The 25,822-nt window shown below is 41.8% G+C and overlaps 2 protein-coding genes across 13 annotated transcripts in view; one reads left to right on the forward strand and one right to left on the reverse strand.

Annotated features, from left to right (window-relative positions):
• The window catches only part of fgf12a (fibroblast growth factor 12a), a 404,326-nt gene that overhangs the window by 340,709 nt on the left and 37,795 nt on the right, over nt 1-25,822 (forward strand). For all 3 annotated transcript variants that reach the window (XM_067363983.1, XM_067363981.1, XM_067363982.1), the window contains one exon: nt 298-401. In XM_067363983.1, coding sequence (XP_067220084.1) covers nt 298-401 — 104 coding nt within the window. The remainder of the gene's footprint in view (nt 1-297; nt 402-25,822) is intronic.
• LOC137003706 (HMG domain-containing protein 3-like) lies at nt 17,141-24,356 on the reverse strand. Of its 10 annotated transcripts, none has more exons than XM_067363973.1 (22): nt 24,245-24,356; nt 23,835-23,999; nt 22,333-23,742; nt 22,041-22,180; nt 21,737-21,941; nt 21,551-21,655; nt 21,284-21,474; nt 21,067-21,208; nt 20,071-20,715; nt 19,907-19,978; nt 19,730-19,830; nt 19,540-19,659; nt 19,411-19,458; nt 19,214-19,297; nt 19,067-19,132; nt 18,450-18,510; nt 18,289-18,339; nt 18,030-18,074; nt 17,888-17,949; nt 17,623-17,675; nt 17,394-17,426; nt 17,141-17,279 (listed from the first exon to the last, which is right to left on the reverse strand). In XM_067363973.1, the coding sequence occupies exons 2-16, from the start codon at nt 23,992-23,994 to the stop codon at nt 18,460-18,462; spliced, it is 3,540 nt and encodes a 1,179-aa protein (XP_067220074.1). In that variant the 5' UTR covers nt 23,995-23,999; nt 24,245-24,356; the 3' UTR covers nt 17,141-17,279; nt 17,394-17,426; nt 17,623-17,675; nt 17,888-17,949; nt 18,030-18,074; nt 18,289-18,339; nt 18,450-18,459. The 10 variants fall into 10 exon arrangements, with proteins under 10 accessions (XP_067220074.1, XP_067220075.1, XP_067220077.1 ...); XM_067363974.1 differs by having other exon boundaries at nt 17,146-17,282; XM_067363976.1 differs by having other exon boundaries at nt 17,150-17,279; nt 17,394-17,408.

The following is a 25,822-nucleotide window of genomic DNA, read 5'->3' on the forward strand; positions in this document are numbered from 1 at the left end:
AGATTGTTATGCTGGAGACATTCCCCAAAGTGTCTATGGAAGCAGTGCGAGTTCCCATTCGAAAGGGAACTAAGAAAAACTAAGACAAAAAAATGTGAATAATGTAAACTACAATAAGATTTTGAAAGGCAATAATGCATTTTTCCCCTTCACTATTACACAGTAACCCAATCAAGATTTTAGATACTGTAGTTTCAGAAATGCTAGATTAGATAATAGTTTAGCACTGTTTCTAGTGTGTTTCGAGTAGTGCCAAACCTATTGTTACATACCATGTCCTGCTTATTTTTTCCCTAGCTCTTTTCAACCTCATCCCTGTCGGCTTAAGAGTGGTGGCCATTCAGGGAGTCAAAGCAGGTTTCTACATCGGCATGAATGCGGAGGGCTTCCTCTACAGCTCAGTAAGATTATTCTTAATCAGTTTGCATGCCTGTGTGCTTGTGAAAGAATGCTGCATGCAGTTCATATTGTATTGTTGGAGCTCATTTATATTTATACCTGTACTCTGTGAGCTCAGCTTCATTAGCATAAAAAAGTGAAAAGTGCTGCATTCCCACAGAGAAACCTTGTCTTTGCTATCTTGATTCAGTTGTTAAAATCTTGCAGTGTAAAATTCAGAAAAGGGGCTGCTTATAGCATGACTTACCAGCATGACAGCAACTGGATTCCCTGTAGGCTTCCATTGAGTTATGGTGGATGACAGGCATCTTGCCCCACTCAGCTAGCAGTTGAAACAGGTTTGTGGAAAAGTGTCAGAGTTTGACAGATTATATAACGGCTGGTAAATAACAACAACAAAAAAATTAGTTACCACTTATAGTACACCATGGGTTCAAGTATACTATAAGTGGTAACTAAATAAATTTTTAAATACAGAGATAGTATATTAAAAGTACGTTTTAGTTCATATTTCATGGTGTCTCAAAATAGCACAGTTGAGTACACTTAGATGTTCTTAAGATTATGTTAAGTACAAAAGAAGAATTTTTAGTGTATTAAGTACAAAATTAGTGTGTGGAAATAGAGCACTTTAAGTTCATTATAGAAGTACATTATATACTTTTTTTTTTTTCACTTGGGAGGCGGGGCTATTAGACTTTATATCAATGCACCAGTTTAGCTAGAATCTGGAGGTATACTTGCAAAGATTGTGTAGTCGTTGTTTAAACTTTGCTGCAAAACTTAACTTAGAACATGAGACTCTCATGGAAAAGAAATGAAACTAAGTAAAAGAAAGAAAAGTAAGTGAAACGAGAGTAGTTGACTTGAATGAAACTGTAAACCCATTTTTATCTGATCTGGAATTTCTTCTGGTCTGCTCGTCATTGTCTCGTCATCGTCATTTTGCATAAAATTATGTTTGAAGGAATCATCTAGAAAGATTCATTCGTCTGGTTCGCCTTCAAATCCTACATATTCTCCATATTAATTTTCTGGTGACATCATTTGTGGTAAAAATTATGTGACCCATCATGCATGGAGCTCTCTGGTTCACATTCGATTTTAAGGTGGCTTACGGACATTAGGTGTAGTGTGTCAATCCTAATAACAAGACCTTGAACCTTATGGGGTAGACAGGCATTTTGCCTAATAAAAGAAGGAAAGGATAAGAAGAGGTACAACAAAAAGCAGCTGAGTGTCTACTGGTATAGCTTACAACTACTGTTGCGCAGCTAAAGTGTCATGTGTAATTTAACGAGAGGTGTTCTACCTATTGTGTGAGTAGTTACATGTTCCTTATTTTGAGTGTAGGCATGTCTATATTAAGCTATCTTTGAAACTTGTTTCTATCTATGGGAAGAACACGTTTGTTGGATGTTTCCAATGGTAGATGTGGTAAACTTCTGTGTGTTAGTGAGCATGTTAGTGGTGTAGTGTAGAGTATGTGTGGTCAGATCTGTTTCAGTCTGTTTTGCTCCCCCCTTTTCTTGAAGGCTTGACCCATGTGTTTCTTAGTTTGGTTTTGATGGGCTTAGATGAAAATTGGCTCTTTGCATCTTTGATTTGGAACAAGGGATCATCCATGATCTGATGAGAGTCAGTCCAGTAAGGCAGGAAGTTCAGAAAATGAGAGGTAGCTTGGCATGGCTGCATGGAGCTGTAGTGCTGTAGTCGTCTCCTACTTTGCATTCCTCTTGTGGTGCCTTCTGGTCTTGACAGACTTTCTGACCTTCTGTGCTTGATGTGGTTACTGTTGCACAGGCATTGTTCTTGAGTTTGCAGCTCATTTGGTGGTTTCTTGGTGAGTGATGGGTAACCACCCTAGTGAATTTTTTTTATACTTAAACACAATTTCTGTGTATGTACTTTAGTATAATTAAATGTATTTATGGCACGCTATAAATTGGTATACTTAAAGTCTGCTAAATTGGAACAACTAATTTTGTACTAAATGCAATTTAGTTGTCCAAAAGCAGTGCTGAAGTCAAAATAAGTTGTATTAAATATACTTGTTTGTGCTAAAGTGGAACTATTCCAAGTATTCTTAAGTACGCTTTAAAGGTGATAGAGATGATTTTTTCGTCGACTGAGAAACCAAAGACTGTTACTGAGTTTTTGAAATGAGCGCATGCGTAAGAACAACCCCCCTCCTTCGAAGGAACGCCTCCCAAAACTCGTAAACACTCATATTGGAACACAAGTGTTTACCACCGGCATTCGCTGTATTGTGTTAGTGGATTCATTATGTCTGACTCACCGCAGGTAACTCATAATCTGCTGTTGTTACTCCTGTCTCCGGACAAAAACATTGCATGCAGCGCCTGTAGATTGTGGAAAGTTACTGGAGCACGCAGCCACGCTTGTCTCTCACAAGGAACGTCACGGCAATGATTGACAAGCCAGAGGGCCAATCCACGCACGTCTTTCACAAGGAACGTCACGGCAGTGATTGACAAGCCAGAGGGCCAATCGTTTACGCGATGATCGCATAAACGATTGGCTGATGTTTTTAAGGCCCTACCTCATGCACAGATGATGTATATTAATATTATTCCTTTCAGTGCACCTAATAAATAGTCTTTTATCAGTTAGTAAAGACAATTTCAAGTAATATTGCATTAAAAAACATCCTCTGTAGCACCTTTAAATACACTCTTGTATTTAAGTTTTGAAATGCAGAATTCACTCAGCATAAACTTTAAATGTATTTTGGTGACATTAGAATTGCAATTCAATTACATTGTAAGAGTGTTGAACATACATTAATATTATACTGATAACAAATTTTTAGTGAATTTAAAACACATTGCAATGGCATTCCAAGTGAACTTGTAGTGTGCTAATGGCATCATTATAGTGTGTTTCAAATAGACTACAATAGAGTAATCTTTATAAATAAAGTTACAGCTTTAGAATATTAGAATATGCCTTTTACAGACAGTCCCAGTACACCAGTAATGTACTTATCCAGTGAACATCAGTGAAGGGAACAGATTTATATGTATATTGAATGCAGGAACCAGTAGGGGCTGGAATCTAACCGGGGTCACGTGGGCCGCTGGCGGACAAGAGCACTCGGTTTAACCGTTATGCCACCACACAGATATAAACTATGCTAAACTGGTGTTACTTTGAGTTACAAGTTATATTGTTACAAGCACAGCTATAAGCCTGCTGACATTATTAATGAAAACTATTAATGACAGCACAAATTATATGGATTAATAGACTGTGAATTGCAAATTAAAATAGACACAGTAAGTGGTGCGTGAAAATACACGTGAAACGGCCTGTTGCTATACAACACGAATGTGCATTAAACTTTAAGATGTTGAAGAAATAAAACCATTAAACGCAACATTAAATATCAAGAATGTTTTGTTCCCTTTTACCTAACATTATCTGTCATTAACGCAACATGAAGCAATTGCATAAACCGGCACATTAGTTTTATTCTTGTGCGCATAAAACAATTATGAAAAAAATGTGAACGTGCAGAACTGCTTGTGTCTCCGTGTGTGCGGATGAAATATAATCCGTAGCATTCCTATGCCGACTGTCTCTGCGCGCTTCAACTCTCAATGCACCACAACGGTTTCTGACAAAAACACAATTAAATGATTTAGCGGTCTTGTGGATTTATATGTGACGCATAAATTAAAATGATTTACTTTTCATGCAGTAAATGTTTGGATTTATTTGACATTTTAAAGGGTTAGTTCACCCAAAAAAGAAAATTCTGTCATTTACTACTTACCCTCATGCCGTTCCACACCCGTAAGACCTTCATTCATCTTCGGAACACAAATGAAGATATTTTTGTTGAAATCCGATGGCTCCGTGAGGCCTTCATAGGGAGCAATTTCCTCTCTCAAGATCCATAAAGGTACTAAAAACATATTTAAATCAGTTCATGTGAGTACAGCGGTCAGTGTATCGAATCATGATTCAGCTACATCGCGTGTCAAACGAGATAGGATTAACTGCAGAACCTTAAGTCATGACCATAGACTGTAAAAAAAAGATGGACGACGCGACGCTGCTTCCTTCCATTGTATTGAACTGAAGCCAAAATGGGCCGATGAATGAGCGCTGACACGTTACGCAATACGTCAAAAAAAAAAAAATAAAAAGATTGGAGCCTGGGCATGCGCAGAAGGAATCGTTGAGGTATCAAACTTCCGCCCAGACGACAGCGTCATCATTCATGTATTTTAAATAGTCTATAAAAATTATACACAATTTAAAATTCTACCTATAAAATAATAGGCTATTCCGTTTCTAGAGCAATAATATTTTTGAAACAGCAAATTCAGTAGATAAAATCAATATAATATGCCACTAGAAACAACTCTAAATCGTCAGAAACGGTCCTGCCATTTTAAATCAAGTTCAACTAACGTTACAGGAGATCGATTAGTTTTGTCCTACTAATTATTATTTTATACCCATAAAAATAATAAGTAACTGCCAGATAACGATCACCTGCTTTTTCCCGACATGGTTAACATTAGGTGTGTTATCTTAACTAATAATTATTATAATAATCTTAACTAATAATATTAATTAGCTTATAAAGCACACATTTAATGTTACAGAAAAAAGTTCAGTGATCCGTCAGATCCTGTAGGTCGGTTAGTACAGTTTACTGCTGAACAACTCATTTTGTTGGTGTTAAATAACAAAGAAATCGAAAATTAATAGTTAATTAATTAGTTAATACATCTTCAATCTCCACTCGAAGCTCCGACACTCCTCATACAAGCTGTTAATCAACTTTGAATCATGACGACACACCCCGTTTTTATAGCATCAAATTGCTAGCTAAAATCTAAATCATCACAAAAACGAAAAATTTAATATATATCAGCGTGATAACAACTAACTTAAATGACCAAAATCATCTTTCAGAAAGTTTTATTTGAAGCAGAATTTATATTTAAGTTTTCACTGAAGTCTCATTCGACTGCATTTAGAGGGCGGGGTTTATGACCTGTACTGCATCCAGCCTCCAGGGGGCGATCAAAGAGCCCACAGCTTCACTTTTCAGGATGTATGAGACACACCCGCCCTGCGTTCCATTCGGAAGGGCTCATCCCTATGTCCTAATCCCTTCAGAGGGTTTACCCTCCGGAGTGAGAGCTTCGAAGGGATGAAGGGTGTAGGGGTAAAAAAAAACTGTTCTTTTGGAACGCACTTCAGCGTCATCTTAACGAGACGATCAAGGATGATAAATTGTGCAAGCTGCGCCTTTTGTTTAACGTTATTTATTTATTTATTTATTTATTTATTTTAGGTTTACCGCATGTAGGCTATATTGTATCTATGTATTTGTAACATTTGAATGGACTGATAAATGAGCTGTAAAGTATTTTTTTTTTTAAGTACAATGTCATTTTGACCATAATAATGTACCAAATCTAACTCGTATAAATATTACAGTAGTACAGAAAAATATTATACATACCTTTATAGTTAAAATCGAACTCCTAACCTCCTGTACCCATTCTGTGATGTCAAACAACTTCCCTGTGCAAAGGATCATGGGGGCCCGAAGTGTCCATCAGTTGTTCCCTTCAAAATCCTTCATTCCGAAGGGCCCTTTGAAGTGGCCAGTTTTGAGCACTTTGGTTTGGAACGACCCTTCAATATGGCGGCCATGATTATTTTCACTCCGAAGTGCCCTTCGGAGGGCGATATATCCCGTTTGGAACGCACCGCCGGGCGCAACGTTTTGCTACCTTTTCCGGGTTTAACGACATGTTTCCTGGAAACGGTGTGCATCGGTGTGCAACGGGTTTGCGTTTTCTCTTGTTTGGTGGGCGTGTCAGAAATGTCAGTCCAATCAGCGGCAAGAAGTATATAAACCATGCGGTATTAAAGAGACAGCTTGCACAATGAGTGTTAATGTAATATAAAAATACTATACTTATATATTTTGCTGTTGTATTGAGAAGTGACACTTTAATAAACTTTTCTATAGGCTACTCCTCTGATTATATAATGGTAAATATTACAATATCAAAGCGCAACAACAGTGATCAGCATTAATGATAAGCCTAATTAATACAAACAATAAAAATAATATAGATCAACACAGTCTTAAAGTTAAGAAGTGGATTATCCTTCACCTGAAATGTTTGTCTTTTCATCATGAAGTGCAAGTCAAATGTTGTATAACAATAATAGAAGTTTCCACAAATCCCTTCACTCAATTGGGATGTTCTCTTTTATTCTGGACGGCAAGGGCAGTGACTGTAACATCGAGCGTATTTTGTAGCATTAAACACGTATTTATACCGACTTCATCAGGCTCCGAAAATTATTCAAAAAGAACACAAAGATTGGCCTTCTCAGCTGCCATAGTTGCAACTCTTGCGTCATCAGAACGGGGTGTTCAACGCGCCACCGTTTCCGTTTAAAAAATGTTTTGCAACGTTTTGTCAGGGCTGAACGCAGCCCCGGTCATGACAGTCTGAGGTAGAGTTGTGACGTTCGCGAACGAACCGATTCTTTTGAACGGCTGGAGGGGAGCCGTTCTTTCTGTCGTTCTTTTTTCCTATGCGTGTTTCACACAGATGCACACAAATGAGCTCCTCCGCGAGACAGAACAGTTATAGGGGGAGGGGCGCACCCAGCGCAGGCCAACCCTTTATAGCGTGATGATATTAGTGCTCTTTCGATACTTCACTCGTACTGCGTATGGGGAAAGGTGGAAAGGTCTCCCTTTTTCCCCGCTGCTGAAGCCTTTTTCAATAACGCAGTGTAACTGCATCGTCATTGGTTCACTCATAGACAAGTTGTTGAACCAATGACGACGCGGAATAGCTGCGCGGCCTATGGCGACAAAACGCGCGAATATTCCCGCCGAAATGGGCGGGGTTACGGGCTATATAAGCAGGCGTTTCGCCATAGGATTTCAGTGTTTTCTCCTTCAGCGACGACCTCTACATCTCTTTGCTGATCTCCGCCTGAAGCCGAAGAAGCTCGCCGCCTTCCTGACAGCTCTCGCCGCCGTCTGAAGAGGCTCCCGCAGCGGACTCGCCTGGACTCGCCGGCTGAGGACAGTGCCGGCGCCCTCACTGACTGCAGCATCAGCGGCGTCGTTGAGCCGCCGCCTCCCGCTTCCCGCTCCCGGCCGCTTCCTGTGTGTCCCCTGCCGCCATCCGGCGCGCCGCCTGAGAGCTTCACCCGCGCCTTAACGCCGCTCTAAAAGAGCGATTTCAGCGGTTTTCACAGCTCCTAAAAGAGCTTCCGCGGTCCTCGCCGCTCTAAAAGAGCCACCCAACTGCCGTTTTCACGGCACCGGCGTCTCACGATGCCCCGTCACTCATGTGCTACGTGCAGGGCCCCCCTGCACGATAGCGACGGTCACGGCGAGTGCGTCGCTTGCCTGGGCAAGCCCCATGCGGACGGCGCGCTTGCTGGGGACTCATGCCCGCACTGCGAGTGCATGAGTCTCAGTTCCCTGCGCTCGCGGGTCGCCTTCTTCACGGAAGGCGATCTCGCCGCTCGCGCCCTCCCGTCTTCTTCCTCCCACGAACCGGCCAGGAAGAGACAGCGGGGTAGAGCGACTCAGCGCCCGGAGTCAGACGAGCTCACGCCGGCCCAGCCCCCGCGTGCCTCGCTTTCTCCTCCGAGGGAACCATCTCCCGTCCTGTTCTCCCACCCTGAGCAGCGTCCCTCTGCCGAAGCAAGTGACCTCGTCTCATTGGAGGAACAGACGACGAGCAGGATGACTCCATGTCACTTGCGGCTTCCGAAGCAGAAGCATGGGCTGGCGAGCCGGAAGACACTGCTCCGCCTCCCTTGGAACCCGATGAACACGGCCAGGGCATGGATGCCGAGCTTTTCCGCGTCCTGTCCAGAGCCGTGGAAGAGCTGGACCTCGAATGGGCCCCTCCAGAGGAGCCATCTCGCCTGGACGAATGGTTTCTGCCAGGCCGCCGCCAAGCACCTCGCCAGCGCTCAGCGCCCTTCTTTCCCGAGGACCACGAGAAGCTCACTAAGTCGTGGCGCGCTCCGTATTCCGCCTGCCTTCACACGACACACCGCTCCGCCCTCACCGCCGTCGACGGCGCCGAAGAAAAGGATTACGAGCACCTGCCACCCCTAGACGAAGCGGTGGCTGCTCACCTCTGCCCTCCCGCGGCTGTGGGATGGAAGACTAAGAGGGCCCTTCCTTCCAAGCCCTGTCGGACCACCTCTACTTTGGCCGGACGGGCTTACACCTCGGCGGGCCAGGCTGCCTCCGCGCTTCATACTATGGCCATATTTCAGGTCTTCCAGGCCAAACTCCTCCGCTCCCTGGACGAGTCTGGGATTGACGTGCCGGCTTTCAAAGATCTTCGCAGCGCCACCGACCTTGCCCTGCGAGCTACGAAGGCCACGGCCCAGGCCATCGGGCGTTCCATGGCCAGCCTGGTAGTTTTGGAGCGCCACCTGTGGCTCAACCTAATGGAGATCAAGGACCTAGACAAGACGGCCTTCTTAGATGCCCCGGTCTCTCCCTCTGGTCTCTTCGGGCCTGCAGTGGACGGCTTCACTGAGCGCTTTACTGCTGCGCAGAAATCGTCTCAGGCTATGAGACATTTCTTGCCAAAGCGCTCCAGCTCTGCATCCAGCCGCCCCAGGACTGCGCCAGCTCAGCAGAACAAGCCAGCCCCACCCGTAACACAGGCGGCGCCGCCCCAAGAGCATCGTCAGCACTCGCGCCCTGCGAAGCGCCCTCCCTTCCCGAGACGCCAGGGACCCCGGCCCAAGATTGTGCTGGACCCGGTGCCTCCGAAGTCGTCCTGATTCGTCAGGAAGGAAGAGGATGGGGGATCGTCCCGTTGCGACCGGACAGCCCCAAAAGCTCCCACGAGTAATTTCCCCTCCGCCTCGTTTAATTCCGGGCGTGGGAAGCATGCTCCAAGTGATAGATGGGCCCACTCCTGTTGCGCCCACCCCAAACGCCGTTTTCACGGCGAACAACATTTTTCCTCATCTCAAAAAGAGCAAATTTCCTCTCCCACCCCTCTCGGTGCACGACCCCCTCAACGGCGGTCCGTCATCCGATATCATTCAACCCCTCGCCACTCGGGCCGAGGCCTGGAGGGCCATCCCCGATGTGTCGGATTGGGTTATGGGGATCGTAACCCAGGGCTACTCACTCCAGTTTGCAAGACGGCCCCCTCGCTTCGGCGGGGTGCTTCAGACCTCGGTCTATCCAGACGACGCACATGTCCTCCGGGCCGAAGTTATGACATTGCTAAAGAAGGGAGCTGTGGAAATAGTCTCCCCGACAGAGAGCGAGTCAGGCTTTTACAGCCGCTATTTTCTGGTTCCCAAGAAGGATGGTGGTCTCAGACCCATTCTAGATCTCAGACTTTTGAATCACTCCCTCATGAGACGGAAGTTCAAAATGCTGACGCTGAATCAGATCCTCGCGCACATTTGCCCCGAGGACTGGTTCTGCTCGCTGGACCTGAAGGATGCGTACTTTCACATCCAGATAGCCCCCCGTCACAGACGAGATTTGCATACGAGGGGGTGGCGTACCAATATACGGTCCTGCCCTTCGGGCTGTCTCTGGCTCCTCGCACTTTCACCAAGTGCATGGACGCGGCGCTTTCCCCTCTGAGGCAGATGGGAATCCGGGTCCTGAATTATCTCGACGAATGGCTCATCCTAGCCCGTTCGCGAGTCGAGCTGGAACACCACAGATCCGTGCTCCTCAGCCATTTACAATGTCTGGGTCTCAGGGTCAACCTAGCCAAGAGCTCGTTGTGCCCTACCCAGCGAATTTCGTTTCTGGGGGCAGTTTTCGGCTCAGTCCGTATGTCGGCAGTAGTCTCGCCGGAGCGTGCTCTAGCGATTCAGCAGCTCGCGACCTCTATCAAGAACAAAGCCTGTCTTCCTCTGAAGTTTTTCCAGAGGCTACTAGGGCTGATGGCTTCCGCCTCCCCGGTGCTGCAGCTCGGCCTTCTTCGGATGCAGTCTCTTCAGTACTGGTTGAAGTTCCGGGTTCCTCCCAGCGCCTGGCGGCACGGCTGCTTATGTCTCAAGGTCAATCAGGCCTGTCTTCTAGCCCTGAAACCTTGGATGGACCCCACGTGGTTCAAGCGCAGAGTGCCCTTACAGGCGGTCTCACGAAGGACGGTGCTCTCAATGGACGCTTCCAACTCGGGTTGGGGCGCTGTGTGCGAGGGCAGACTGGCCTTCGGCTCGCGGAGTCACGAGGAAAGCCATCTTCACATCAACTGCCTAGAGATGCTAGCAGTGATGAAGGCCCTTCAGTCTTTTCAGACTCACTTGACAGGACGTCATGTTCTAGTCCGGTCGGACAGTATGACGGTGGTGTCATACTTAAACCACCAGGGCGGTCTCTCCTCCAGCCGCTTATGCGCTCTGGCGAAACGTCTCCTGGAATGGGCTCTTCCGAGGCTTCAGTCGCTCAGAGCGACTCATGTTCCTGGCAGGAACAATCTGGGCGCAGACATGTTGTCACGGAGCAATGTCCCCTCCGACGAGTGGATGCTCCACCCCCAAGTAGTCCTCAAGATTTGGGAGTTCTTCGGGAAGGCAGAGATAGACCTCTTCGCTTCAGAAGACAACTCTCATTGCCCAACATTCTTCTCGAAGGAAGTCGATGCTCTGGCCCATACATGGCCCAGCACGCTCCTTTACGCCTTTCCTCCGATCGCACTGATCCCTCAGGTTATCAGGCGCATCAGAGAAGACCAACACAGAGTCCTTCTGGTAGCCCCGCTCTGGAGGAACCAGGTTTGGTCCTCAGAGCTGTTCAAGCTCTCCCTGAGAGCCCCGTGGCCTATTCCCCTGAGACGGGACCTCCTCTCTCAGGCAAACAGAACGATCTGGCACCCACAGCCGGAGCTTTGGGCTCTGCACCTCTGGTCCCTCGATCGGAGCCGTCCAGCCTCCCCGGGGACGTTCTAAATACCATTTATCAGGCTAGAGCTCCGTCCACGAGACGCCTCTACGACCAGAAATGGGCGGTCTTTGTTGATTGGTGTTCTTCACGCAACATAGACCCCGTGGAGAGTGACGTATCCTCCATACTGTCTTTCCTCCAAGAACGCTTAGAAATGGGGCGCACCCCTTCTACTCTTAAGGTTTACGTAGCAGCTATTGCAGCTTTCCATGCTCCCATTGCTGGCCAATCAGTGGGACGTAACGGCCTTGTGATCCATTTCCTGAGGGGCGCTAGGCGATTGAATCCTCCTCGCCCCCTCACCGTTCCCACTTGGGACCTCTCTCTGGTCCTCAGAGCCTTAAAGGGACCCCCCTTTGAGCCAATGGGTTCAGCCGATCTCAGACCCTTAACGCTGAAGCCCGCTCTGCTGTTGGCACTAGCATCAGTTAAGCGCGTTGGCGATTTGCAGGCCCTCTCTGCATGCCTTGAATTTGGGCCAGGAGACTCGAAGGTTGTTCTCAAACCTAGGCATGGCTACGTTCCTAAGGTGCTCTCAACCCCGTTTAGAGCTCAGGTCATCTCGCTTTCTGCTCTTCCTCCCTCGGCGGACGAACGAGAGCTGGAGCTACTCTGCCCAGTTAGGGCATTGAGGACCTATGTACAGTGATCGCAGCCTTTCAGGCAGTCGGATCAGCTCTTTGTCTGTTTTGGTGGCCGCACCAAGGGGTCTCCGGTCTCAAAACAGCGTCTCTCCCGTTGGATAGTGGACGCTATTAACCTGTGCTACTCCTCTCTGGGTGCAGACTACCCCATAGGAGTCAGGGCCCACTCCACTAGAGGAATGGCTTCCTCGTGGGCTTGGTCCAACGGAGTTTTCATTCAAGACATCTGTGAGGCGGCCGGCTGGTCTTCGCCGTCCACTTTTGTCAGATTCTATCATCTTGATGTCCCGACCTTGCAAGCTCGGGTTCTTTCAGTGTGATTTAGCGGCCTCTTGTGAGTTCCGCCTCACGCAACCCCAGGAATTATTTCCTTAAAGTGTAACCAGAGGGTTCGATTAAGGCTTTGCCTTCTCGCTTGTTTTCTTGGACCCCCTTCCATGTGTCCAAATTCAGGCTGTATCATTCCCAGCCGTGGCACAGTGTGGTTGAATTCGTTCCCCATACGCAGTACGAGTGAAGTATCGAAAGGGAACGTACTCGGTTACTAACGTAACCTCGGTTCCCTGAGATACGGAACGAGTACTGCGTCACTTGCCGTGCCACGAGGCTGCGGCTTCAGGGTCGTTGCTTCAGTCGATTACACTGAAATCCTATGGCGAAACGCCTGCTTATATAGCCCGTAACCCCGCCCTTTTCGCCGGGAATATTCGCGCGCTTTGTCGCCATAGGCCGCGCAGCTATGCCGCGTCGTCATTGGTTCAACAACTTGTCTATGAGTGAACCAATGACGATGCAGTTACACTGCGTTATTGAAAAAGGCTTCAGCAGCGGGGAAAAAGGGAGACCTTTCCCCATACGCACTACTCGTTCCGTATCTCAGGGAACCGAGGTTACGTTAGTAACCGAGTACGTTATTAGTTGTGCACGCATCCTTCACGTGAGTACTCCAGTGGAAAAAAACCCTGTGTTCCTCTGTCATTGGGTAGGAGCAGAGCCATGACGTGTGCACGCTACCGTCACATGCTTACTCCAGTTTAAAAAAAAAAAAAACAATTTGCAAAGTTTACAGTAGTAATAGTATGTAGTATGTAGACATTTCCATTTTATTTATTCTAATTTTATCTACTTTAAATATTTTTTGTTTTCTATCAAAATGTTCTTGTGTGATAACAATGTTCTTGGTACAGGTATTGTATGAAAAACATAAGTCAACGTAGCTTTACACACACACACACACACACACACACACACACACACACACACACACACTTTGTACTAAAGGTAAATCCAAAATAGTGATGTCACTGTCTAAGCAGTGCAACCCTATGGAATATAGTTAGCCTGGGTGTCAGCCCGAACCCCGCCCACAACATTTTTTGGACGGGAACTTCGGTCTGGACTCGATCCATTGTGGAGTAATTATGCTCGGCTCCCAGAAGGCCGAGCCAATCAAATTGCCAGGGCGGGCTTTAATCGATGATGGACAGGCTATCTGCGGTTACGTAACCACCCACGTCATCAAAGAGCGCTTGGGGAGTTTGATTGACAAGCGATCTAACCAATCAGAACCCCGCATCCATTTTGTCCAACAAAGCAGTCAGGATTTAGAAGATTAACATCGGTGGAGTTAAACTTGAAAAATTGTGCATATTGACGTCTTTCCGCGTTTGAAACAACATTCATTCTCATGTTCATTCATGTTTATTTGATGCTATAAATGGACTAGTAGGAAGAGATGATCGGTTCACGAGCCTCTTGAGCTGAGGCGCTACAGCAATCTGTCACGATCATGGTCACAACACATTAAAGAGCCACAAAACGGTTTTTATTGTTTGAATTTTTTTAATAACTACACAGTTTGAAAGCTGGGACTTTGTTTAATATCATAAGTAACCTGCTCTGTCTCGTCTGTCAATGTGTTGTCAGTTTCTTCTTTGCTCCGCGATGTATTTTCCATTCTGTGTGGCGTGACAGCACCACGGCTTGTCGGACAAAGCAACAGTAACTAAGGGGGACGATTCTTTGCAAAAGGTCAATTAGTTTACAACAATGATGGCTTTTGAAGAACTGAGATGTGTAGATTCCGCCATCGTGTCCGTTATAGAAGATATCGACAGCGCATTAATTTTAAAAGAGGAACAGAGGACCGCTATCAAGGCATTTGTCGATGGGAAAGATGTCTTTGCCGTCCTTCCTACGGGATTCGGCAAAAGTTTGATTTATCAGCTGGCCCCGATGGTCGCTAAGAAGAGTTCTGTTGACAACTATGCGTCGCTCAACATACGTCACTTACTCTGTAGCTCTGATTGGTTGTAGGTCTATCCAATTGAGGTCTTTCCTGGATCGGTTGAAATACGCCCCTATAATCAAAGCCCAATGGAGCAGTATCAGACTCATATTCTGACTAGAATTGAGTATGACCACGTCAGGCTAGAATATAGTCCACACATGACAAATGAGATAATAATCAATATTTCAGAATAATTCAAACTCAGATATTGGTGTGTGATATCCAAGTTTTAATTATTTGACTACAAATCTCACCTCATCATTCCTCCCAGTGATTATTTCCAGTATAAACTGAGATGCCCCCAAGCTGGCTTCTTAAAACTGACTAAATATTTAAAAAGAGCCGTTCAAATTCTTTTGAACGGCTCTTTAAAGGAACGGATCGCGAAGATCCGGATCCCCTCAAAGAGCCATAAATCCCATCACTAGTCTGAGGAGGACAGCGCCAGCTGACAGCCAGAGGGCGGAAGTGGGCGAGGCAAATTTATCTTCGTAGGCATTGCTCTATTTGGAGCTTTTTAAAGTTTAAAACCATGTTAATGTCAAATATTGTATTAAAATGATCTAACTGAAATGATAGATAGATAGATAGATAGATAGATAGATAGATAGATAGATAGATAGATAGATAGATAGATAGATAGATAGATAGATAGATAGATAGATAGATAGATAGATTTTTAACAAATTGTCAAAAAAAACCTGTTTATATATATATATAGATAGATAGATAGATAGATAGATAGATAGATAGATAGATAGCCTATGTGTGTGTATTAAAACCCCCTTGTAACCTTTTAATATTTTAAAAGTTCATCAATTTGTTTTGTCTTAAATAATTAACTGAATATAAATTGAACACAAAGCTTAAACACTAAAAATGATAAACATTTATTAATTTGTCATAAAATGTATATTTTACTCAATCATTTCAGAATGAACCATTGTTTTTCATAATATATAATACACATTACACGGTTGTACAATAGATTGCAAGAATTAAGCAAATTCTGATCCATTCAGGTCCGTGTAACGCTTTGCAGTTCTTTGTTCAATTTGCACCATCGAAATGAACACTGTAAAATGTAATTAGTTGAGTTTACTTAGAAAGCTTAATTAAACTGTTGGGTTTAGCTACCACACAGTACAGAGTACTTTGAAATCTTGAGGATTGGTAATTCAATTTTACAAATTGAGTACTTAGTTCAGTCATGTTAAAAATCTTGTTCACATTATGTAGAAACTGCCTTAAATTTCTCAAGCATTTTTTAATCAGTTGCAACAATGGACCACACATTTATTTGTATTTATTAAACTGGAGATACTGTTGAAAATAATAAAGTTTGATGTCACCATCATGGTGGAAAGTGTTTGCTTTAGTTGGGCTCTTGACCTTGACTTTTAACATTAGTGTTTTTCTGGCTGTCGTAACTCAGTATATGTAAAAGTTTCGCCATGAAAGAGGAAGCTGTTGTAACTCGGGCATACTATGTCTGATCTGACCCAAACTTCACATGTTTTATTAGAGTCCTGGCCTAAAGACATCTATATGACAATATTCAGTTAGATATAGCGCCACCTGTTGGAAGCAGGAAGTGTAGCACTTTTACATGATTTTGCCATAATTCTCCTGTACAGGGGCGTCGGACTGGGGCAAGAAGTCCTCGCTGCAGCCTGTAGCACGATGACGTAGCTGGATCAGATCCAATACGTACTGGACGTTGTCACGCGCATGCGCGGTGGTGTGTTTTGGTGACGTCATAGACGCATGCGCACTACCTATAATCTATGGATTATAATGCGCATGCGCTACTCTTAAGTGACACGCATGCTCAATATTGTATTAAGATGATAATCTAATTGAACAGTGATAAGTTATTATTTACATTTATTTAAAGATCTATATTATTTACAGTTTCTCTACACACATGCAAAATAGTTGTCTGGACAACATTTTAAATCACACAATTTTAGAGTTTTTAAACCTAAATTTGATGTATTAATAGCATAATGTCACCGCAAGTATTATTTTTTAATGCATGTTTATAGAACATTTTAAAATAAAGCCATTTTATTTTATTCAGGTCATATTTGCTGTTGAGTGGAAGCAAAAATGAGTCAATAGTCTCTGTAATTTTAATCCAAAAAAAAGGTACAATAAAGTCTGTAACTTAAAATACCAGTACACATTCATGGGAAAAATGCAAAAATATTAGCAGCACCAAGAAAAAAAAAAAAAAAACTTGTCAGATGTCAAAATAAACAAAAGTGCTATATTGTCTTGTTTTCAACAGATCTGTACATAAGATTCATCTTAATTTGCTGCGCAGTGTCTGCAAGACATGCAAGTACATTTATTAAATTTATTAATTTGAAAAAGTTCAATATACAAACACAGCAGTCAGATCAAGCAGTTGCCACTCAAGTGACCATTTATATTTAACTTTCTAAATTGCTGTCCTTGGGGCTATAGTGATTGCCGTCACAGATGAAGCAGTCTGCTGAGCAGTAACCTTCAAACTCTTTGGTCGAGTGAAATGCACGAAGGATTCCTTTCCTTCCATCTCCAACATAGCCTGGCGGGAAGTCTTTAAATAAGTCCCCACAACAAAGGCAACTGGTCACTTTATATGGCACTCGGTACATCTCCTTGTAGTCACTGGAGTATGCACTCCAGTTGACAACACCTATTGTAAGAGAGATTTAAAGCAATAAAAAGTTCTGAGCAAAGCTTAAAATGCATTTGCAGCTTAAACTTAATGGTGTAGAACCATCTACTGGTATAAATATAAAAAAAACTAAAATGAAAACTTACTGTCAAGCCAGGCAAAATGAGCCTCTTTTCTGAATGATGCCTCACAAACAACATCATGGAAAAGCCAGCACGTCAGAGACCGTCTGAAGAAGGCCACATCTCCATCTTCTTTGACCACATTCATGAGGATATGTCTCAGGATCTCAGGTGGCATCTGCTGAAAAAAACTAATTGGTTAAAATTCTTCTATAAAAAATAATAGTCAAATAATAGCATACATTTAAAATGTTAAAAATAACATTTGGAATAGGGAAAACTCCCACCTTACTTATGTAATCAGCCTCTGCTTCCATTTCCAATTCTCCAAAAAAGAAAGAAAGAAAGAAAGAAAGAAAGAAAGAAAGAAAGAAAGAAAGAAAGAAAGAAAGAAAGAAAGAAAGAAAGAAAGAAAGATCACACCAATACATCAATCATGAAATATTTATGGAAAAAGGAACTTGAACATTTTATCATCAGTTGTCAGATTAGTTGTTACAAACCTATTTTAAAAGGTATACCTGTTTTCATTTCTTTGCGCCTTTTTCTGAGTAGCTTTCTTTCAGCATCTGATCTTAAATTACATATAAAAACAAAAAAAAGTGAACTAGTTTCCCTATAAAAGTAGTCCACAGAGGAGAAAAAAAATTTACCATAAAACACCAAATACTGTGCAAATTAACATTATTAAAGAGAGGATAAAAAAACGCTACTTCTACTCCTCCATCACCTACTACTACTAATAAATATGTTTTATTTATTGGAAGTACTTGTAAATAGGCTTACTTCACAGGATAATTTGTTAGCAGGAGCAAGCACCACCATCTCCTTACTGCAGCCATGTCAGACTGGAAAACATGCTTAATGTAAATCACAATCACCCTTTGAGAATAAACTTTTTCCCAAATTATTAGTTTTGATAGCTCACCTCAGCAAAATCAAAGATGCCTCCCATTACAACATAGAGTGCGTACTGTGTAACATTAATAGTAAGTTACATCAAAACAGACATAAACAATAGTAATGAACTTTAATTAAATGGTTTTGTTTGATTGTATAAATATGTTAAGTTTGTTGGATATTGATTTTTCTCATAAACTAAAAAATAAATTAACAATGAAAGACAGCAATCTGACAAAGCTATCAAGGAAAATAAATATTTCTTATTGTTAAACAATTCTTCCTACCATCAACACAAACACTCCACAGTTATTTGAACAATTCTGCCTTGGAGCACCCTGTTGAGTTAAATTGAAATAAACATATTATAATTACTCAAAAATACAATCAAAAACAATGGGGTTGAATATCTAAAATGGAATTTAGTGAGAACAAGAAAACTGCTTACATTGAGATCATCACGTCCATACTCTTTCCACAGCCCAGGATGTAGTTGCTGTGCAAGTATTCTACAAAGCATTTAAACAACAACAACAACAACAACAACAACAACAACAACAACAACAACAACAATTAAAACAAAAATGGAATAAAAATAATAATTAAATACTAATAAACAAAAAAAAAAAAGGGTGGAACAACCCCAAACAAATCCTTGGCTCATTTATCATTGTATAAAAACTTTCTTTGTATATAAAATATAATTCCAGTGATAAAGGTAGATTTAAATAGTTTAAGCATCAATGAAAAATGAGCCATAAAACAAAAAAAAAAAATGCATGCAAAAGGATGTATGGCACAAAACAGAACTACCATAATCCTGAACTTCTTTTGAACTCTTAATATTTTTTCTGAAAAAACCTGTAGGGATCAATGTAACGACAATCGGTGAAGTCAGTGCCGTGCAGTGAATCAAGCAAATACATCTCTCTGCTTTTTGGTTTCATGATCTGTAAAACTGGTTCTATTAAATGATTCTTGGAAGACACAACTGTTAGTTATGTCAAAATATTTCAGTGTTACTTGCATTAAGGAGAACTGATAATTTAAACACAATAGACTTACACATATCATCCAATGGTTTGATGCCCAGGAAGGAAGTAAGATGAAGTCACATTCTGCTATATGATCCTAATACAGACAACAAACATTTTTAAAAGTCACCTAAAATGACCCTAGTTAACTTCTATTAAACATTTCAGTCATACTTACAGGTAAGTTAGCTGAAGGGTCTGCACACAATGGTGGCAACCATGTCACTGTCACATACGAGCTAAAACAATGGACCTTTATGTTCTGTTAGATACCATTTAAAATTACAGTTAATAAAGGATCACTTGTGCACACTTTCTCAATCAAAAAAAAAAAAAAAAACAGTTCTATACAGAAGATATATATAAAATCTTTACCTTTAAGTCAGCAATATCTCTGACCATTGAAAGGCAGGCATTCAAAATCTGTAATAATTTGAGAGAAACCAAATTTAATATTCACTTATCGCAAAACAAAAGCATGATATTGCGTGTGATAATACTCACAGTCCCTTCAACATCATTTGGATGTCCCAAGGTAATAAAATCTGATCTGACCAGAATTGTTGCTCCTACTTGAGCCAAAAATTGTTGTTGTGATTCCTTTTCATTTAAAGCATTTTTTATCTATAAAAACAAAAACAAGTGTAAATATGATTATACACTTTGCATAAAAATGCAAAACAATTCAACATACCATCTTTATTTGGTCACTGCTTTGTGGATGCATCCAGCATGCCCTGTTTGGCTGCACATTTTGTAGGGCTGTCATGTCAATCACTGAACCTTGGCTGGGGTCTGAAAAGAGATAAAACTGTATTTATTAAGTGAAGTGAGATTTTGCAAGTGCAGTGTTTATAATGACATTACTTACAGTGTACTTGGTCTATTTGTGTAATATCACAGGTGTGTCTCTCACTATCATTTAGGGACTGTGGAGTTGTACCTTCACATACAGTACAAGAAAAAGTGATTTTTACAATACATGAAAAAATGAATGGTCATTGTAAGATTTAAAAAAAATAAATAAAAACTTACCAAGTACTATCTGACCATAACCATTGAAGGTTAACTGATCACTTGGTGATACAAATTTTCTTAGGCTGTCCTCCATGTTCTTATTCTGTGCCGTGTTATAATGGTGAATGATGTTGCGCATCAAAAATGTGTGTCCTGATGGCGTGAGCATGTTCAGGAAATAATTGTTTTTGCGCATTGCAGCAAAAAGTTGCTCTGCGGTTTGAGTATTTACCCATCCACAAAGTTCTGGGACTACTTGGATTCTTCTAAGAGCATCTCTTGGGTCTTTGGTGTTGAATTCATGGAATCTGTCATACAAAGCATAATGCTCTGATGATCCTGTCAAAGGATGGCAGTTGGTATCCTCATTCTCCTTATTTTTCAACCATGGTAGATTAACTTTGAGCTTGCCTTCCTTTGCTAGCTGGATATTTGCTGTAGTTGGTTCAGCAAGTCTCCCTTCATGGGGACTGAAAGGTAGAGAATCTGCTTCACGAAGATTTACGTGTGCTGCAAGTCCTCTAGCAAAGTCGTATATTACAACATTAGGAAAGTGCTTCCAACTCAGCAGCAAGTCCGCAAAGTCTCTGGGAGATTCTGCTCTTATGTTGAATTTGATGGAATACACTATTCCACATGGACATGTAATGACTGCCCAGCCACCTAAGAGAAATGTACAAAGCACAATTTAAAGAAAGTACAATGTAAAAAATATATTTCAAATCATAACATTACAAAATAAATAAATAAATAAAAAATAAAAATAACACTTCAACTATTAACTTAGTTTTTTTTTATAATTAAGTTTATTTTTTGTAATAAACTAAATTATAAAAAAAGAATTAACCCATGTTGCATCTTCCAATTAATGCTTTGCTGAAAATTAAAGTGTCCATCGGGATACATCTATAAACTCCTGTGACATTTGTTCTTCAATCAAAGCTACATATTTATGCATTATTAAATGTATTATTATTATATAGACATTTAAGTGATGAGAGTTAGGCAATTTACCAGAAGCACCCCAAATCTGCTGGAAGATTTTGTCGTACGCAGAACGGTTTTGCATCTCTGTTCGCAAACGTAACACAAGATCCATCCTTGATCCCTTTGTGTCCAATCCACATTCTTTGCACAGCTTCCTCACTGCATCAACCTAAACATATGACAGGCTTTGGTTATAACCAAAATTGTTGCAAAACATAATTAGATGTTGTGCATGTGTTCTTACCTTAAGATTAAAGAGCTCATCACCTAACCTTTCCTCTGTGACGTCAAGATCTGGAACATCACAGGACTTAGTTTTTTGCAGTTTTGCATGCTCAGTGTTTAGAACAATGTCTGACTTTCGGGTATTAGGGCCAATCCAAGGAGCCCAACAATCATAACTTGGGCAAACTACAAAGGGATTTTTCCTGCCACCTTAAGAGAAATACAGTGTGTAAATTGTTTCTTTAGTTACACAGACCTAAATAATATTACACATTAAATAACTTACTTGAAAGAAATCCCCGGCCAATCATCTCCATCGTTACGGATTCCCAAAAAGAGACAATGTTTGTATCACCCTTGAAATCTGATGGTGGTGTGGCTATTTCACTGACTGCAAAACACAAATTCACAAATCAGGAACATGCTGTTTTTAGAAAGCATTTGTAATACAATGTACGCAACACATACTTACAAGGAATACTGAAGACACCTTTCTTGTGGAGATCCATAATCACCACTTTGGGGTAATAACCGCAATTGATGCAGGTGTAAGAATAAACATGGCTGCTCAAGGCTTCAAAGTGGAGGTAAGCATGGAGCACTGTGTCTTTGCTGGGGAATTTTGCTTTAGCAGTAGCTTCAAGTATGCTCATTACTCTGCTAACAGCAGTGTGATTCTAGGCATATTCATAGAGTATAAAGAAAAAAAGACTATGTTACATAAGATAATACTTACTACACAAAACAATATCAACATCAATAGCTACACATATTACCTGAAGAGCATTGCGGAGAATTACACACAAGTGAAGAGAGAGCAGAAGATGGTCATTGAAGTTATGGATACCATCAGTGAATTCCTGGTACCTGTACATCATGCTGCAGTTGCTACATACTTTGTAGTAAGTTGAAATTCCTTAACAGAGAGCAGAAAAGTTAAATACAAAATAACAGTACACTCTTTAAACAATTTGAATGTTTTATTTAACAATATTTACCTTCAACTACCAAAGGTCAGAATCTTTGCTCGTGAGGTTATAATAATTGGGTCACTTAGAACATGATTACCTTCACATTCGGAGCAGAATGTTTCTTCAGGAATTAGTTGGTGTCTAAATTCACTTCCATGTTGTAGACCACTAACCAAATTTTGAGGAAGGTCCACAGGCAGAGATTTATTTTTCATCAAATAGCGCACCATCCTCTCCATGCCATCATCATTAGGTGGGTACTGATGATCACTACAGTCATCAACACTCTCAGACTGCTGCTGAGGAATCTGCATGGAATCAATCCTTTCGGTGCTCTTCACCTTCTGGAAGAGAGCTCTCTGACATTGAAACAAATGCCATTTAGCTATTGCTTTGTGAATACACGACTGTTTGATTTTATTACATGGACAGGCCCACGTGATCTTCTTACTGTCATATACAACAGTCACTCTTCCAAGTCTGCAGTAATAAGACATTTTTGGCTCATACACTGATATATATTTTTTTGTTGAGGGTCCAGCAAATGTGATCGCTACAGAAAGTGGCACATCTTCTTTGTTTGCCATGCATTGCCTTTCGATGCATGCATCTTTCCTACTTTCTCCAAACCATTTTTCTTTCACCATCTCGTTTAGGGTTTCCTCTTTGAGATTAACAGAACTGCCATCATCTTTGGGACAGAAAGCTAAAGACATAAGATGGCAGCACTCAAATGGTTTCAGGCCACTCCTTTGTGCAAAATCAGCACTAGCATTACAGAGGTCTAGTTCACACATAACTTTATCATTCACACCCCAGATCCTTTTTTGAACATGGATGGGTATTGATGGTGCACTGAAAGATTTTGCCACTGCAAAAATTCCATGCTTACTGTCAATGACCTGACAAAGTAAATGTCTTTCTAATGTGATGGCCTCTTTAACTGTGGTGTGCCTTCTTCTAATGTGAACTCGCAAGTTCTTTTTATTCAATTCCATATCACAATGATCACATCTGATTCTGTTCTTCTTTAGTTGAGGACGCTTTACTGTTGGTTGCTCTGGTGGAACCAGGACAGAGGAAGTAGTCGGAGATGGAAGTACTTGGGTGGATGCAGAAAGAGGAAATGGAGCTTCAGAAAGAGGGCACGTTGTCACAGGTTGCAAAGATTGACATAAGGGACCTGTCCAAGACTGTCTCATTGCTGGAGACTGAAACACGGAGGTAACTGGAGATGAAGATGTTTGGATAGCCATGGGGCAAGACAGGGGAGGCGCCTGTGTAATGACATGAGAAGTCTGTACTGAAATAGTAGAAAGTGGAGCAGTGGCTGCTGGGCTATGCAGGAGTGGAGATTGAGCTTCCTGGCCAGGAATAGCCAACTTTTGTTTACATTTTTTAAGATGAGTAATTAACTGCACTTTTCTTATTACTGTAGCAGGACAGTAACAGCAGTGAAAATGTGCATTTTCTCTACAGTGTGAATTGCACTTAACAATCACAAAATCTGGGGGGAAAAGTTACACACATATGACATGCATTACTCTGATCAAATTACTCAAATCAAAATAAAATTAGTAAAGGTGAAATTATACTCACCATCATGATGTACTGCCAATTTTAGATGATTCTCTACATGGTTATCAATGGATAGTTGTGATGTGTTTTTGTACATCTCACAAAAAGGGCAGTGGTACTGGCTACAGCACCTTGTGCACCTTGAAATTACTGGACAACTGCCCTTTTTAAAGACATTCATCTATTCTAGAACAATGCAATAGTAAGTATTTATTAGCCGAGGAAAATCAGGGTAAATTTACACTAGCCCTACAGTCTATCCACATAGTTATTTACTGAAGTATAAAATTAAAATGAGAATCGCTGTGAGCATTATTCAAGTCATGTCAGCTAAACACGTTTACACCGCTTTGGATACATAACACTACACAAGAATATACATGTTGAAACAACAAAACATTAAATGAAAATTACACAGATTAATTACCTACCGATATACAATCACTGTTAATTGGTCCAGCGTTTTTCTGTAGACTCTTCTTGGAAGACCAAAGCAAAGCACGTGCGATCGTTTACCACCTCTCTACTACGCATGCGTCTATGACGTCACCAAAACACACCACCGCGCATGCGCGTAACAACGTCCAGTACGCGTTGGATCTGATCCAGCTACGTCATCGTGCTACAGGCTGCAGCGAGGACAGTCTCGACTGGGGGGGTAAAGGGTACCGAGTACCCAGGGCCCGAGGCAGGGGGGGCCCCTTAGAAGTCCGTTTTATATACATGCATTAACATTTGTATAGCATTTATGTACAAATAAAAAAGTTCCTGTGCAAAACTAAACTTGTAGTTAGGCACTGGTTTGGTATAAAAAAAAAGTCATTTTCATGCTGTGCAGGGCCCCACCACCCCTCTCGAATCAATGTAAATGGTACGACCCGCAGGTCAGGTGCTTCTGCTGCGGACCTGCAGTGAATCAGTTAATGAGACAAGAGCTGGAGTTAGCCGTGATATGAGCTAGGAAGACAGGGGAAGAGTCATGTCTTTCCTTAAGAAAGGAAAATCAGGGGCTCAAAAACGAAAAGAAAAGAAGATTAAAGAGAGAAAGGCAAATGAGGGCAAGCAGTTGCTCACTCAGTTTTTTGAAAAGAAAGGTGAGCTCCAAATGCATCATCGAGCATTGACATTGTTTTAACATAAATATCTACTCCAGGTAGAATAGCATACATTTATGTTCGTACTCTATTTGAATAATATACCAATACTTTATAGTATCACACCCTACATAGCGAGCAAACAATATTTCTGGGTAAATAACAGGGAGTGAGAAGCAGACGGAGGCGGAGCTGGGAGCTCAACACACTGCCACTCCAGGCAGCTGCGCAGCTTGTCTCCTCTTCTGCTGCAGTTCTCCCCAGAGTCAGAAGTTTTCATGAAAACACTGTATATTTCCCTCCATTGTCAAAATCTAACATCCGTGAAAACACAGATCGTTAGCACCTATTTTACCGCATTGTTATGCAAATTAGCTTGCGCACGCTCTTACATTAAGTACAGGATTGTTCTCAGTTTAATGCACATCTTAATGATTGAAAATGAATTATTTTAAAACGTAATTCAAAGACTGAATGTCTAGTTTGGCGGTTACTGTACCATGTGATTCTATAGTCTGCAATTATTTTAAACAGACAAATAATCAGCAATTAACTTGTACTTAGCCTACACTTTAAAAAAGGTATTGTGACAATAAAGGATATTTTAGTAACCATTTGAAGCCATATATTTCAGTTTCAGACCTTGCAGCAGCAGGCCCCTCATCATGGCCAGGTGAAAGCAGGGACAGTGAGGTGGATGTGACAGTGAGACAAGGTGAGCTTTTAGCGGAATTTCCTGTTTTAACACTTAGTAATTAAGTGTCAAGAGGAAATAAGCAAAATGGGTACATTATTGTACACATTTAAACTTTAAAGGGATCATTCACCCAAAAATGAAAATTCTGTCATCATTTACTCACCCTCAAGTTGTTCCAAACCTGTATGACTTTCTTTCTTCTGCTGAACACAAAAGAA

Source organism: Chanodichthys erythropterus, chromosome 16 (genome assembly GCF_024489055.1).
Source record: "Chanodichthys erythropterus isolate Z2021 chromosome 16, ASM2448905v1, whole genome shotgun sequence".
In the NCBI taxonomy this organism is placed as follows: domain Eukaryota; kingdom Metazoa; phylum Chordata; class Actinopteri; order Cypriniformes; family Xenocyprididae; genus Chanodichthys; species Chanodichthys erythropterus.